Source organism: Balaenoptera musculus, chromosome 20, assembly GCF_009873245.2.
Source record: "Balaenoptera musculus isolate JJ_BM4_2016_0621 chromosome 20, mBalMus1.pri.v3, whole genome shotgun sequence".
Taxonomy (NCBI): Eukaryota; Metazoa; Chordata; class Mammalia; order Artiodactyla; family Balaenopteridae; genus Balaenoptera; species Balaenoptera musculus.
In genome coordinates, this window is record NC_045804.1 from 14182085 (window position 1) to 14197204 (window position 15120).

The 15120-nt window shown below is 37.9% G+C and overlaps 1 protein-coding gene across 1 annotated transcript in view; it reads left to right on the forward strand.

The window, feature by feature from the left end:
* The first annotated feature begins 270 nt into the window (after nucleotides 1-270).
* SMURF2 (SMAD specific E3 ubiquitin protein ligase 2) overlaps nucleotides 271-15120 on the forward strand; it is a 122045-nt gene continuing 107195 nt past the window's right edge. The window contains exon 1 of the mRNA XM_036836349.1: nucleotides 271-349. Coding sequence (XP_036692244.1) covers nucleotides 298-349 — 52 coding nt within the window. The 5' untranslated portion in view covers nucleotides 271-297. The remainder of the gene's footprint in view (nucleotides 350-15120) is intronic.

Genomic DNA, 15120 nt, shown 5'->3' on the forward strand with positions numbered 1-15120 from the left:
CGGCGCGGCCGGCCGCGGCTGCCGCTTTGTTGTGCGTCCCGGGCCGAGGAAGGAGAAGTGGGAGGAGGGGGGAGCTCCGCGTCCCGCTCCCTCCGCGGCTCATGGCGACGACGCTCGGCACATCCGGGACCCTCCGGCCGTGGCGGCCGCGGCGCCGGCTGCTCGGGCCCCAGCCCCGGCCGCTGTGGTGACTGCGCTGCGCCGCGCCTCGCCGTCGCCCCCGCCCCGCCCGCCGCCCGCCGGCCCCGGGCCCCGCGCCGCGGCCGCAGCCCCGCCGCCGCCCCCGCCGCCGGGGACATGTCTAACCCCGGGGGCCGGAGGAACGGGCCCGTCAAGCTGCGCCTGACAGGTGAGGGGGTTGGGCGGGCGGCGGGAGCCGGGCCGGGGCGGCCGCGGGGTGGCCGAGCCGGCGGGGGGGTGCCTGTGGCCTTGAGAAGGGCCAGGGTCGCGATCAATGGTGAGTGGAGAGTCGGGAACGTGGGAAGGCCTAGTTCAGGGAGAGTAATTGCAAACCACTCTGCCTTGTTTGGAAATTCTTACAAAAGCCAAGGGTGACTCGGGGGTCTTTTGTTGGGGGGGGTGGTCCCCCGGTTGGAATTCCTGGCGGATTTGAGGTCGAAAAGCCTGGACCGAGAAGCACGGTTCTCTCCCGGGGTGTCGGGAAGCAGCCCTTGGGCTACTGCCCAGGTGGGGTCGTGGAGGGGATGAGGAGCTCCTGTGGCGGGGATTATTGAATCCGGCTGCTGACTGCGCGCAGTAAACACTCCTTAAAGATGGAGCGCTTAACGGGAGGGGGTGTGTGTGTGTGTGTGTGTGTTCCCTGGTTGTTAACTTGTTCGCCCACTTGTGCCCGCGTGCAGAACCTTCCCTCTCTGCTGCCAGCCACAGCAGCCGGTGCCACACACCTGAAACGCACGGCTTTGAGAGGGAAGGAGACTGAGGTTGACTTTTCCGGTGTGTCTGCCTGATCCGACGACTCGGGCTCATTGTACCCTCTGTGTTTTGGAAGTGTTTGATTGTAGGGTAGCGTGTTTGGGGTTGTTCCTTGTAGGCCGCAGAACATGTGTCTCACTGCTAACTCTAGACCTGCTTTAAAAACACATTTTTTGGGGTCCATTTCTAAGTATGTACTCAGACAGACTTTAAGGGAAGTTTTCTCTCTCTCCCCACTCTCCTCCCCTTCCCTTTTCTAAATGGAAAAGAATGTCTGGAGGGGTTTGCTAGATAGCAGGCTTTTCTTACAAAGTGTTTAAGATTCCAAGTGCATGAAATCTTTACCGTTACAGGTACGTTTTGCTTACAGTGTGCCATTTTTGATATTCTTACATGGTCGTGTTACCTCATTATAAGGAAAAATTATTTGGGGTTTGAAAAGTGTAATGGAAACCAGTGTACTTATCTTAGTTTCAGTATTCATTCTTAATTATCCACGTTGATATTCAGATGTGTGGTGAGAAAGGTGGCTTTCCTTAGAGAATCTGTGTGTGTATGCGTGTGTGGGTGCGCGTGTAAGAATAAACTGTAATTATGTTTGCCTCCACTAGACTTTGAGATTTATATGGACTAATTTTGTAATTGAATGCTTGTGTGTCACATCCCAGTCCACTGGCTGAACTTGCGAGATAAAAACTTGCAGTGAATTAGGTATTTGAGAATTTAGCCTGACTGTATGTTGGCTTCAGTTTTTAAAATATATTACTTTAATGACAGTTTTACTTTCCTTAGGGAAGATTGCAAAGTATCATTAACTGAGTAGTTCTTAATGGAAAACCTGGATTGGGAGATGCCTGTCTCCCCTACTTCCCCCCATTCAGTTTCCTTATTTTCTTACCAAGCAATGGAAACCTTTATAAGGGACCTTTGTTGCTTTAGAGTTTATGTACTCTATCTGGTCCTCTCTGGAGTCAGTCCTGTGTCAGTGATGGTGGAAAGAACCTGTGATTCCAGGTGTGCAAAAAGTATCAGAAATAGGCTGGTGGCCACTTAATTCCTTCTAGGCTGTATACACAATAAGAACATGAGGGAGAAAACAGGGATTTTGATTTTCTGCAGATAAAATGAGTTTGAGGTTTTTAGTGTGACTCAACAGATCTTAAAGTGTTTATCTGTGGTTTCCTTACTGAATATGATACATTATAAAAATTCACGAGTTAAGTTAGGAGAAAAGATTACACTTATTCCCTATCCCTCCAAAAAAATACTGGACTAAATTTGTAGAGTGATTTTGTATTTTTAGATTTTTCTGAGGAATTTTAAATACACTGTGTCCCCTTAATTGTAAAAACAGTTTGAGATACTCTCAATTTCTTAAAACCATTGGGAATTTGTGTCTGTCATATTTTAAGAGAAAACTATTCAAATATTAAAAACATCGCCCTCTCCATTTTGGTTACGTATGGTGGATTCTCTTCTGTTTTGCCAGGAAAGTTAACATGTATTTTTTCATTTTTGTTCATTTACAGATTAGATGGTATAGATTTTAACACATAGATTTCAAGAGCTGGATTCAATTAGCAGCTTTTTAGGACATAAACATTAAAGAGTTAGATGGAAAAGATTGTTTTGACTGACTGGATAAATGACAGGGCTGTGTTTGATGTGCGTCCAGGAATTGGTCTGGAGCTGGTGCCCAACTTTTCAGTCCATCTTGAGAAGCCAAATAAAATATTTAACCTAGGCCTCGTTTTGTTTAAAAAAAAAAAGTTGATTCTTTGTTAAGACCTTAAGAAATGTTTGGCATACCTTTAGACTAAGTGTTTAACAGTTCATTTAGATTTCGGGTTCCATAAGAGAGGAAAATTAAAGAAAAAAAAAACCAGATCCCGTAGTGATTTTTTATTTGGTTTACAATACACTTGGGCTGTAAGATGATTTAAAGTAATTGTTCTTTGCTTTAAGTTAATACCATACTAGTATTTTAAATTTATAGATGGTCTTTGATTCCCAGGTACCTTATGTATTGTAGTTACTCAATTATATCCTTAATGTAGAGTTGCCCCTTTACTGAAAGACGTAAACAACTCTTGCATGGTGTCTGTCAGTCACACACATACATACACACACACACTCTCATACACACACTCTCACACATACATACAAACTGAAGGAGAAATATTTGAACCATGAGATCTCTGCCCACAACAGATATTAAACTTTTCCACATGTTATTCCTGAGACCACAGTCAACTAGCAAACTGTTTAGTATTTGTTGATGCAAATAAGGAAGGGCTAATTTAATCCCCAATTTGAGATTCCTCAGGTCATTGGTGGTTAAAATCTGATTTGGTCCGTCAAACTACTTCTATTTTTTATGACACATTAACACTTGATCATTAAAATGGGCTGTATGGTAAAGCTATCAATTTCAACTAGTATTTGTAGAGCAAATTGATTATAAAATGTAAAGTTTGTATACATTATACTTATGAATAGGCTTTTCTTATGATGGTTTGGATAGAAGATATTCTTTAATGGTAAAAAAAATTGGGGGTAATTTTTTATATTACTGTTTTTGAAAACCAAAGACTGGAAAAAGCAGTATAATTTCTAATATTTAAAATTCTTAGATATGGAGAAATAACAGATTATTTCTCCAGAACATTTATTGCAGAACTTTTTGTAATTTAAATGTTTTCGTACAGTGCTTCTCATGTTATTAATTTATAAAACCCTAAGCAGTAATGAGGTTAACCTTGTCTATAGCTAAAGGAAAATTACCTTTAAAAGTCTCACTTTAGATATGCTGGTATCTTAGTATTGTTTTACTGCATATTTTATTGATGCAAGCCTTTAAAAATTACAACTTGATTATACCTCGCAGTTTTCTAAGTGGGAATGTGCCTGTACACCATAATGACTTGTTCTAGGGGTGTTAGTGATTTGAATGTCCCCAGCTCATTTTTTTTTCTTGGTTTCTGAGGAGGAAGCCAATGTGGCTTAGCTCCTTCCTTTTCTCTTAAGTTTCTCTCTTCTAGTCTAACCTTCAGGCAGGGGGCTGAACCTGCCTAGGTGCTTCATGTAGTTTGGTTTTCATTGGTGAGTAAAGAGAGTGTGTGTGTGTGTGTGTGGGTGTGTGTGCGCTTAATCATGGATTCTACTTTTTTCCTGTTGGTTGAACTGTAACTATCACAACATACTAACATGTCATTTATTTAGCATGTAATTTAGCATATTTAGTATATAACTCAAGGTTTCAAGGTAAATGAAGATCCATGCTTTAGCCATGCAAGGTTTTAATTTTAGCTATTTTTGATGTCTTTTAAAGATTTTGAAGGCTTTTAAAGATGTAATATGCCCTACTCCTTTCAAATAGACCATACTTAACAGAGCTTAATGTTTTATTTATGATTCAGTATCATTATGAATATAAGTTATTGTGCTGTTGTAATGTGTAGTACAAGGATATCATCATGGTATGTAGAGAGAACCGTTTGACTCTGGCTGTATGGTGACATGTTTAACCCTGTTCTTACTGCTTTTTCTCTCTTTGCCTTTCTTTTTGTTTACTGTTACTTTCTTTGCTCTAAGAAAGCTGAATCCTTGAAATATACTGTTGTAATCAACATTGTTAGGTGTTTCTGTATGAGGGACATGTACTGAATGCTTATTAAGTGCCAGACACTGTATTAAGTTTACATCTGTTATTACTTTTAATTCTCATAATAACTTCAAGAGGTAGGAGAAACTCGGAGAGGTTAAGTACATGTCAGAACTCAAGTTGTCTGTCTAGAAAGCCTGTTACAAACTTATAGGATTTTGTGTGGAAAATAAAATAATTTCACGTATTTGGAATTACCCTTGTCCCCTGAGATACTTGCTTATCTCTTAAGGCTCAGCTCAAGGTACCCTTATCCACAGATCTTTCCTTGACCTGTGTTGACCTTTCCTCTGTGACTAAGAGGCTCTTCCTCTAGCATCAGACCTAACTCAATGAAGGGCATTTGTTGTCTATGCTGTAAGCTCCATGAAGGCAGAATCCTGTTTCAGCATGCATTAAGAGCCTTTTGGAATTTTATTTTGAACGAATGCTGGAGACATAGAAGTAATTCTGTGTAGTTTTATACGTGTTTTTTATGGCTGATGCACTGGGTGTGAGTGGCAAGAGGTGAGGCTTGTAGACAGGGACCAACCCATTTTAGGACCTTGTTATATTTTGTCAAGAAGTTTGATTTTTTTTTTTTTTTTTAAGGTAGTGGGAACCATTGAAGGATTTTAAGCTTCGATATATTTGATGTTTAGAAAGGTTAATCTTTGGGCAATAGGAAGGATGGACTGGAATGGGAACCACGAAGACTGATTTTAGGATAACCAGTTAAGAGAATGCTATACAACAACCATTGTTCATATTTTTTTCTTGTTTTAACTTTTATTTCCAAATTCTGTTATTATAGATAATTTGTAAACACCTTGGTATGGATAATTTTTTTTTTTTAAGGGATTGTTTTCTTAGGAAATTTCCATAGAGAGAGTGCTGTTGCATTAAAGGGTGTGGATCTTTTTAGGTTCTTGATTAATTTTTCGTCAGACTGTTTCCTAAAAGAATTGTGCCTGTTTAGAGCAGCATTGAATAAATGTGTCCCTCTTAATATTCTATTACAAGAACTGGCTCTTGTTTTTTAAAATGTTCGCTAACGTCATGGCATATAGTATTTAACATTTTCTTGTGAAGTTGAATATTTTCCTGTCTGTTTACTAATTATATTTCTCTTTGTTGCCTTGTTTGGTCTTGTCCTAGTTACCACTTAGGCCATTTGTGTTTTTCTTAGTGATCTGCCTGAGAATTAAAAAAGATACTAATCTTTTGTCATATTTGTTACAGACGTTTTCCCCAGTCTGTTATTTGACTTTTAATTTTGATCATTTTTGAAAGAAAAATGATTTTGAATAAATTTGTTACTTTAGGAGTCAAATTTGTCCAACTTTTCCTTTGTTTTTCCTATCATTTCTATACTTAGGAAAACCCTTTTCTTCAAGAGGCTTAGTAAATATTTAAGTACATTTTATTTTAGTGTTTTTAAAAATGGTTTAGGAAGATGTTTCCCCCCAAATTGCTACTCAGTCATCACATCATTATTTATTGATCAATTTTTCCTTTCCATAGTGGTGTGATATCTTTTTAGTTATGTTAACAAATTAGTTATAACAGTCAGATTATCTCTTGTTCAGTGCCATACTCTTCATTATTGTAGCTTTATAATTTAGTTTAATATTCTCATTGTGTTAGAAATATTTTTTTGCTGTTTTTACTTATTTGCTCTTACATGTGAATATTAAAATTGTTAAATTTAAAAAGAAATTTCATTGGGATTGTAATTAGAATGCATTAATTTGGGAAAAGGAGGCATTTAAGTGTATTTAGTTTTCCCACCTAGGAACATGTTATGTTTTTACGTTTATTTAAGCTTTTGTTCATATTGTTTAGGATAGTTTAATAGTTTTCTTCCTATGTTTTAATGTAATTCCAGCTAATTTATATTTGTGGCATATCCATTGTATTTTCTAACCTTAGTTATTGGCTTGTATTTAGGATTGCAGTCATATCTATTTTTGCTTGATTAGAGCAACTTTGCTGAACACTAAGCCTACTAATATTTCACTAATGCTAGTTTTCCAGGTATCAGTATTTGGCATTTTTTACAGTTGAATGCTAACATTAAAAATTTTTTTTCTTTTGTATTTTTCCACTAATACATAATTAATTGAACAAAGTGAAGAATTTTATGTTTGTTTTAGAATCGTATCTAAAGGCATTGACTTTTTAAAAACCGCATTTGATATGAATTAAGAAATATCAACATGTGTCTTAAGTTTGGCATTTGGTTTCTTACTAAAAATTGACAGCAGACATAAAACTTAGTTTAAAATAAATCCTGATTTTAGGTAGGAATTCCTACATAGATGATTGCACAAATGGCATTTCTTTCTTTCCCAAAAGTTTCCTCCTGCCTCTTCACAGCCAGTCTCCTCATATCCCCAGTCCTTGACAACCACTGATTTACTTTCTGTTGCAATAGTTTTACCTTTTCTAGAATTTTATGTAAATGGGATCATGCAGTATGTAGTCTTCTGAGTCAGGCTTCTTTTCACTTAGAATAGTGCTTTTGAGGTCCATCCATGTTGTGTATCAGTTGTTTGTTCCTTTTATTCCTGAGGAATATTGCATTGTACACACGTACCCCATTTTGTTTATCCATTCACAAATATCCACAGACATTAGTTTCCAGTTTTTTGCCATTATTTATAAAGCTGCTATGAACATTTGGGTACACCTCTCTTTGTGAACAAGTTTTTATTTCTTTTGGGTAAATGTTTAGGATTGTTGGATCATATGGTAAGTATGTGTTTAACTTAAAAAAAAACAACTGCTAAACTGTTTTTCAAAGTTGTACCATTTTGTATTTCTACCAGTGGTGTCTGAGAGTTCCAGTTGCTCCGAATCCTAGCCAACACTTCAGCACTTGCTGTTGTCAGTCTTTGATTTTAGCCATTCTAATTGGTGTGTAGAGATTACTTCAGTGTAGCTTTAATTTTAATTCCCTTTGACCTACAGTGTTAAGCATCTTTTAATGGACTTATTTATCATCTGTGTCTCTTTGGTGAATATCTGTTCAAATCTTTTGCTCATAGTTTTAAAATTGGGTTGTTTTCTTATTATTGAGCTTTGAGAATTCTTTTTGTATTCTGGATACAAGTCCTTTATCAGATATGTGTTTTGCAAATATTTTCTCCTAATCTGTGGCATTTTCCCCCCCTCAATAGTGTCTCAAAGAGCAGAAGTTTTGAATTTTGATTAAGCCCTGTTTATCAATTTTTTTCTTTATGGTTCATGCTTTTTATGTCCTATATAAGAAATCTTTTCCTAATCCACAGTTCTAAAAATTTTCTATGTTTTCTTCTGCAATATTTATAATATTAGCACTTACATTTTGGTGTAGGATCCTCCTAAATTTAACTTTTTAAAAATTTGCTGTGAGAAATAAGGGTCAGGTTCTTTTTTTTTTCATACGGATATCTGATTTTCCTAGCACCATTTGTTAAAATGCTTTTGTTTCCTCCGTTGAGTTGTCTTGGCACCTTGGCTAAAAATCAGTTGACAACATACATGTTCTATTTCTGGACTCTATTCTGTTCCTTTCATCTATAATTCTTTTCTTTGTAAGTTTATTATTTATAATTCACACTTTCCTATTACTGTAGTTTTAACTTAAGTCTTCTGATTTCAAACATTGATTGAACTTTTCATAAACATTTTGATAGTTTAATAAGCATAATTGAGTCTTTAATTTAGGACCCCATAATACTTTAGGATCTTGTAATGCTTTAGAGCAGCGGTCCCCAACCTTTTTGCCACCAGGGACTGGTTTCGTGGAAGACAGTTTTTCCATGGATGGGCAGGGGATGGTTCAGGCTGTAATGTGAGTGATGGGGAGTGGCAGATGAAGCTTTGCTCGCTAGCCTGCCGCTCACCTCCTGCTGTGCCGCCCAGTTCCTAACAGGCAACAGACCGTTAGCAGTCCGTGGCCTGGGGGTTGGGAACCCCTGCTTTAGAGCCTATTTCATTTGTTTAGTCAACAAATATTTATCAATTTCTTGCCATATGTCAGACATTGATTTTTTTTAATTCTATAGTACCACGAATGGAGATATAAGAAATCAGAATAAACCTAGGTTGGGCTCAATATTTTTCTTTTCAGCATTTTTATTATGAATCTTTAAAAAGTTTATTATTATTTTTGTCTCTTACTGATGAAAGTAAATTACAATAAGCATGACTTAACAAAGTTTGCTGTTTACCAGCTATCAGCCCCCTCAACTCGTTTTTGGAAAAAGATGGGATAAAAAAAATAAACATATCTAAAATGTGGCAGTAGAAAAGAAAGGATATAATTGTTTTGTCAAATGTGGGTTGGATTATGGTTTTTTAATTTTATTTTTTATTTTTTTAATTTAACTTTTTAAAAAATTAATTAATCACTTAATTTGGTTGTGCCGGGTCTTAGTTGCGGCAGGTGGGCTCCTTAGTTGTGGCATGCATGAACTCTTAGTTGCAGCATACATGTAGGATCTAATTCCCTGACCAGGTATCAGACCCAGGCCCCCTGCATTGGGATGGCAGAGGCTTACCCACTGTGCCACCAGCGAAGTCCCGATGGTTTTCTTAAACTTATATTTTATATTATGAGCATTTTTTCCTGTAAGACAAAAGAAAGGAAGAAACTTAATTTTTAATTGAGGTATAGTTGATTACAATGTTGTGTTAATTTCTGCTGTACAGCAAAGTGATTCAGTTATACATATATATACATTCTTTTTTTAAATATTCTTTTCCTTTATGGTTTGTCATAGGATACAGAATATAGTTCTCTGTGCTGTACAGTAGGACCTTGTTGTTTATTCATTCCATATATAATAGCTTACATCTGCTAACTCCAACCTCCCACTCCACCCCTCCCTCAACCCCCTCCCCCTTGGCAACCACAAGTCTGTTCTCTATGTCCCTGAGTCTGTTTCTGTTTGGTAGATACGTTCATTTGTGTCACATTTAAAAAAAATTAATTAATTTATTTTTGTCTGTGTTGGGTTTTCGTTGCTGTGCGTGGGCTTTCTCCAGTTGCAGCGAGTGAGGCTGCTCTTCGTTGCAGTGCATGGGCTTCTCATAGTGGTGGCTTCTCTTGTTGTGGAGCACGGGCTCTAGGCGCACGGGCTTCAGTAGTTCTGGCACTCGGGCTCAGCAGTTGTGGCTTTCGGGCTCTAGAGCGCAGGATCAGTAGTTGTGGCACACGGGCTTAGTTGCTCTGCGGCACGTGGGATCTTCCTGGACCAGGGCTCAAACCCATGTCTCCTGCCTTGGCAGGCGGATTCTTAACCACTGGGCCACCAGGGAAGTCCTGTGTCACATTTTAGATTCTATATATAAGTGACATTATATGGTATTTGTCTTTCTCTTTCTGACTTACTGATAATCTCTAGGTCCATCCATGTTGCTGCAAATGGCATTATTTCATTATTTTTTAATGGCTGAGTAGTATTCCATGGTATATATGTACCACATCTTTGTCCATTCATCTGTTGATGGATATTTAGGTTGTCTCCATGTCTTGGCTATTGTGAATAGTGCTGCTATGAACCCTGGGGTGCATGTATCTTTTTTGGATTAGAGTTTTGTCTGGGTATATATGCCCAGGAGTGGAATTGCTAGATCATATGGCAACTCTATTTTTAGTTTTTTGAGGAACCTCCATACTGTTTTCCATAGTGGCTGCACCAATTTACATTTCCACTAACAGCGTAGGAGGGTTCTCTTTTCCTCCACATCCTTTCCAGCATTTGTTATTTGTAGAGTTTTTAACGATGACCATTCTCACTGATGTGAGGTGGTACCTCATTGTAGTTTTGATTTGCATTTCTCTAATAATTAGCGATGTTGAGCATCTTTTCATGTGCCTGTTGGCCATCTGTATGTGGAAAAAGCTTAATTTTATTAAAATCTAAGACGACTTTTTTATTTGACCACAGTGCATTCCTGGGAACTGTCACAAAGCAGACATATGTAATATAGACCTATTTACTGTTATTGTTGGAGGCAGTTGGGATGTTGTAGAAAGAGTATAGAACTTGGAGGCAGAAAATTTGGGTTCATATCCTAGTTATGCCACTGATAAGCTTTGTGCCTTTAAGCGAGTCACTTATTTTCTTGGTGCCTATGCTTTCAGTTATAAATGCATGTTTAAAATGACAGTGTTATTTATTTTAGGATCCTGCTAGATAAGAAATAATGTGTGTGAAAAATACTGTTCAAGCTGTAAAGTATTATGTTAATGTATTTTGAAATTTTTTTTTTTTAATATTTTTATTTATTTTTTGGCTGTGTTGGGTCTTCGTTTCTGTGCGAGGGCTTCCTCTAGTTGTGGCAAACGGGGGCCACTCTTCATCGCGGTGCGCGGGCCTCTCACTATCACGGCCTCTCTTGTTGCGGAGCACAGGCTCCAGACGCGCAGGCTCAGTAGTTGTGGCGCACGGGCTTAGTTGCTCCGCGGCATGTGGGATCTTCCCAGACCAGGGCTCGAACCCGTGTCCCCTGCATTGGCAGGCAGATTCTCAACCACTGCGCCACCAGGGAAGCCCTGTATTTTGAAATTTTTGATCAAAGATTGTGTTTTATTTTTTAATTAATTTTTATTGGAGTATAGTTGATTTACAATGTTGTGTTTGTTTCTGCTGTACAGCAAAGTGAATCAGTTATACATATATCCATTCTTTTTTAGATTCTTTCCCCATATATAGGTCATTACAGAGTATTGAATAGAGTTCCCTGAGCTATACAGTAGGTTCTTATAAGTTATCTGTTTTATATGTAATGGTGTACAAAGATTGTGGTTTTTTTTAAAACATCTTTATTGGAGTATAAATGCTTTACAATAGTGTGTTAGTTTCTGCTGTATAACAAAGTGAATCAGCTATACATATACGTATACCCCCATATCCCCTGCCTCTTGCGTCTCCCTCCCACCCTCCCTATCCCACCCCTCTAGGTGGTCACAAAGCACTGAGCTGATCTCCCTGTGCTATGAGGCTGCTTCCCACTAGCTATCTTGCATTTAGTAGTGTATATATGTCAGTGTTACTCTCTCACTTTGTCCCAGCTTACCCTTCCCCCTCCCCGTGTCCTCAAGTCCATTCTCTACGTCTGCGTCTTTATTCCTGTCCTGGCCCTAGGTTCATCAGAACCATTTTTTTTTTTAGATTCCGTATATATGTGTTAGCATATGGTATATATTTTTCTTTTTCTGACTTCACTCTGTATGACAGACTCTAGGTCCATCCACCTCACTACAAATAACTCAATTTTGTTAAAGATTGTGTTTTGTTTTTTTTTTTAATAAATTTATTTATTTATTTATTTATTTATTTATTTTTGGCTGCCTTGGGTCTTCGTTGCTGCACGCAGGCTTTCTCTAGTTGCGGCGAGTGGGAGCTACTCTTCGTTGCGGTGCGAGGGCTTCTCATTGCAGTGGCTCCTCTTGTTGCGGAGCACGGTCTCTAGGCGCATGGGCTTCAGTAGTTGTGGCTCACAGGCTCAGTAGTTGTGGCTCACGGCCTCTAGAGCGCAGGCTCAGTAGTTGTGGGGCATGGGCTTAGTTGCTCCGCGGCATGTGGGATCTTCCCGGACCAGGGCTCGAACCCCTGTCCCCTGCATTGGCAGGTGGATTCTTAACCACTGCGCCACCAGGGAAGCCCCAAAGATTGTGTTTTAAATAAAGTAGTCATAACCGATTATATGCTGTTTTATAGGAGCAAGTGCAACATTAATAATGATTAATATAGGTATTGATTTAAATGAAATCATGTCTTATAAAATAGGCATAAATGTTTTGTACACCTTGGGGTACCAGTGTGTTGAAGGAATTCATATAGTTAAATTAGCTATTGTTATAATTTTTAAAAAATATTTAATTTATTTATTTGGCTTTGCCGGGTCTTAGTTGTGGCACGCGGGATCTTTAGTTGCGGCATGTGGGCTCTTTAGTTGTGGCACGTAAACTCTTAGTTGTGGTGTGCACGTGAGATCTAGTTCCCTGACCAGGGATTGAGCCCGGGTCCCCTGCATTGGGAACGTGGAGTCTTACTCACTAGACCACCAGAGAATTCTGTCCCTAAATTAGCTATTGTTATAATTTTTATCTTTAAATGGTATAGCAAACATTTAGACAGTTAATTGTATTCTCCCTCAACCCCTCTATCCAGTTTTGGTAAGAAGTGGAAGAGCTTTGGAGAGTAATTTGAATGGCTCAGGATTTTGGAGATGGGAGAACTGTTTGGATCCAAGTCTTCAATGACTTTTTGCTGGTACTTTCAAAAATAGCCTGTAGTTTCATCTGTTGCCAGTAGATGGAGATATTTCTGCATAGGTAGATGTCAACAGTTGAGTAAAGACCTGTAAAACAGAAACCCAGAGTGTAAATAAGAGTTCTTGAAATAGAGTTGGAGAATTAGAAACTATCAAAGGTGATGCTGGCTTCTAATGCACATCCATACTTTAGGATAAACTTTCTTATATAAACTCTATGTTACATGTACAGGAGCAATACAAAAATTATTTTTGTTATATTAGAATTGCAGGGGCTTCCCTGGTGGTGCAGTGGTTGAGAATCTGCCTGCAAATGCAGGGGACACGGGTTCGAGCCCTGGTCTGGGAAGATCCCACATGCCTCGGAGCAACTAGGCCCGTGAGCCACAATTGCTGAGCCTGCGCGTCTGGAGCCTGTGCTCCACAACAAGAGAGGCCGCAATAGTAAGAGGCCCGCGCACCGCGATGAGGAGTGGCCCCCGCTTGCCGCAACTAGAGAAAGCCCTTGCACAGAAACTAAGACCCAACACAGCCAAAAATAAATAAATTTAATTAAAAAAAAAAAAAAAAAAAAAGAGGCGGTTAGGTCATTTAAAAAAAAAAAAAGAATTGCAAACATTGGTAGTTTATTCAACTTTTTTTTTTGTGTGATCTTATGTCGTCAGGCTTTAAATACAACTTTCTCTAGTGAAGTAGAACACTTAATTGCTTGGTCAGATTATTCAGAATCATGTAAATTTAATACTATAAATAAGGTTGAAAGAGCTTTCTTAAAAAAATTGAATTTTGTAAAGGAAGAAGAATGAAGAAAAAATATTTTTAAAGATTCTTCTATCTTTTTAAAGTAAAATAGTATTTGACACATTCAAAATACCATGTCTAACACAGTACTTGGTACATAGTATATCTTCAGTAAATATTTGTGAATTAAAGAATGATTCATGAAATTGAAAAAAGCTTACATGGTTTAAGAGGACCTCATTTGAAACAGATAATAGAATCTCTCTTTGTGACATTATTACTGAATTAACTGATGTTTGTACCTTAGTAATTTTGACAATGTTAAGTTATAAAGATAGAGAACCAAAGTATTCATTAAAGTTAATATTTGACTTGATGGCTAGAACTCTTTTACCATACTCTGCAAAATTTACTTTCCAACAAAGTGAAGATCAGTCTGATAGTCACTGCAAAAAGATATACTTTTGCAGTGTCACCTAAGAAATTCACATATATAACTTGTCTGTCAGTGTTAGGAAGAAAATTAATATTTTTTCAGAGCTCTATAGTTTTAACTTGTTCTCATTTGTTATCTAATTTAATTATTGTTGAGATCCTGACTTTACAAGTATTCTAAACCAGTGAAGGCGAAATATAATCTTTTATCTGATGAAATTTTTTTCTTGAATCTTATGAAGAGAATAGCAACTGATTTTTTTGAGGGAACAATTGGTACAGTTATTCAAATTCCATAGAAATTAGGCTAGTTGTACCAGAAATCTTTTGTAATAAAATATGAATCCTTGTACATTTTAGTTTTCTATTTCCTAGTTGTTTTGAGTTTTTCTTATTTTACATAGGTAGGAAAACTTAGGTAGTAAACCAGTCTTTTTCTTACTTTAAAATAAGGTTGGTGATGATATTTCAAGTTTCTTCTGATTTCCAGTTTGGTTATCTCAAGTCTTTTTTCTCTAACTAGAAAGAGGACTTGGAATGCTGGTGAAATATTTACATATTCAGTGATCATTTGTTGAGAGTCTTAACATGCACCTTAGCCTGAGGTGTAGGTTCTGGGATTTCAAGAAGAGATTTGGATCCCGATCTTGCTTTCAGGGAACCTACAGTGTGAACAAGTAGAGACAAGACTTGATGGATGAAATAATTGAACAGTCAGTGCTAGAGTTAGTGATACATACAATGAGGGTGAAATAAAAGAATGAAAGCCCATGGATATTTTTAAGGGAGCTCAATTTTCAGATTCTAAAGTTGATCAGTTTTTCATATTTTCTTCCTTTCACTTTACAAAAGAAAGGCACATCTCTAGGCCGTCCCAAATAGTACATTGTCCTGGGGTAAGAGGTCTTCCAGGGCACCTAAGAGACAAATTAGAATATTGATGAGGTTATCGAGAAGGCAGTGACTCCAATGACTAACATCTTTTCACAAGTCACGTGGTTTCAACCCTTCAATTTCAACAAAATTAGGGACCCGATCAAGTTGTTAGTTGATCATTAAAAATAATTTTCATAAAAATAAGTTTTCTTAGCACTTAC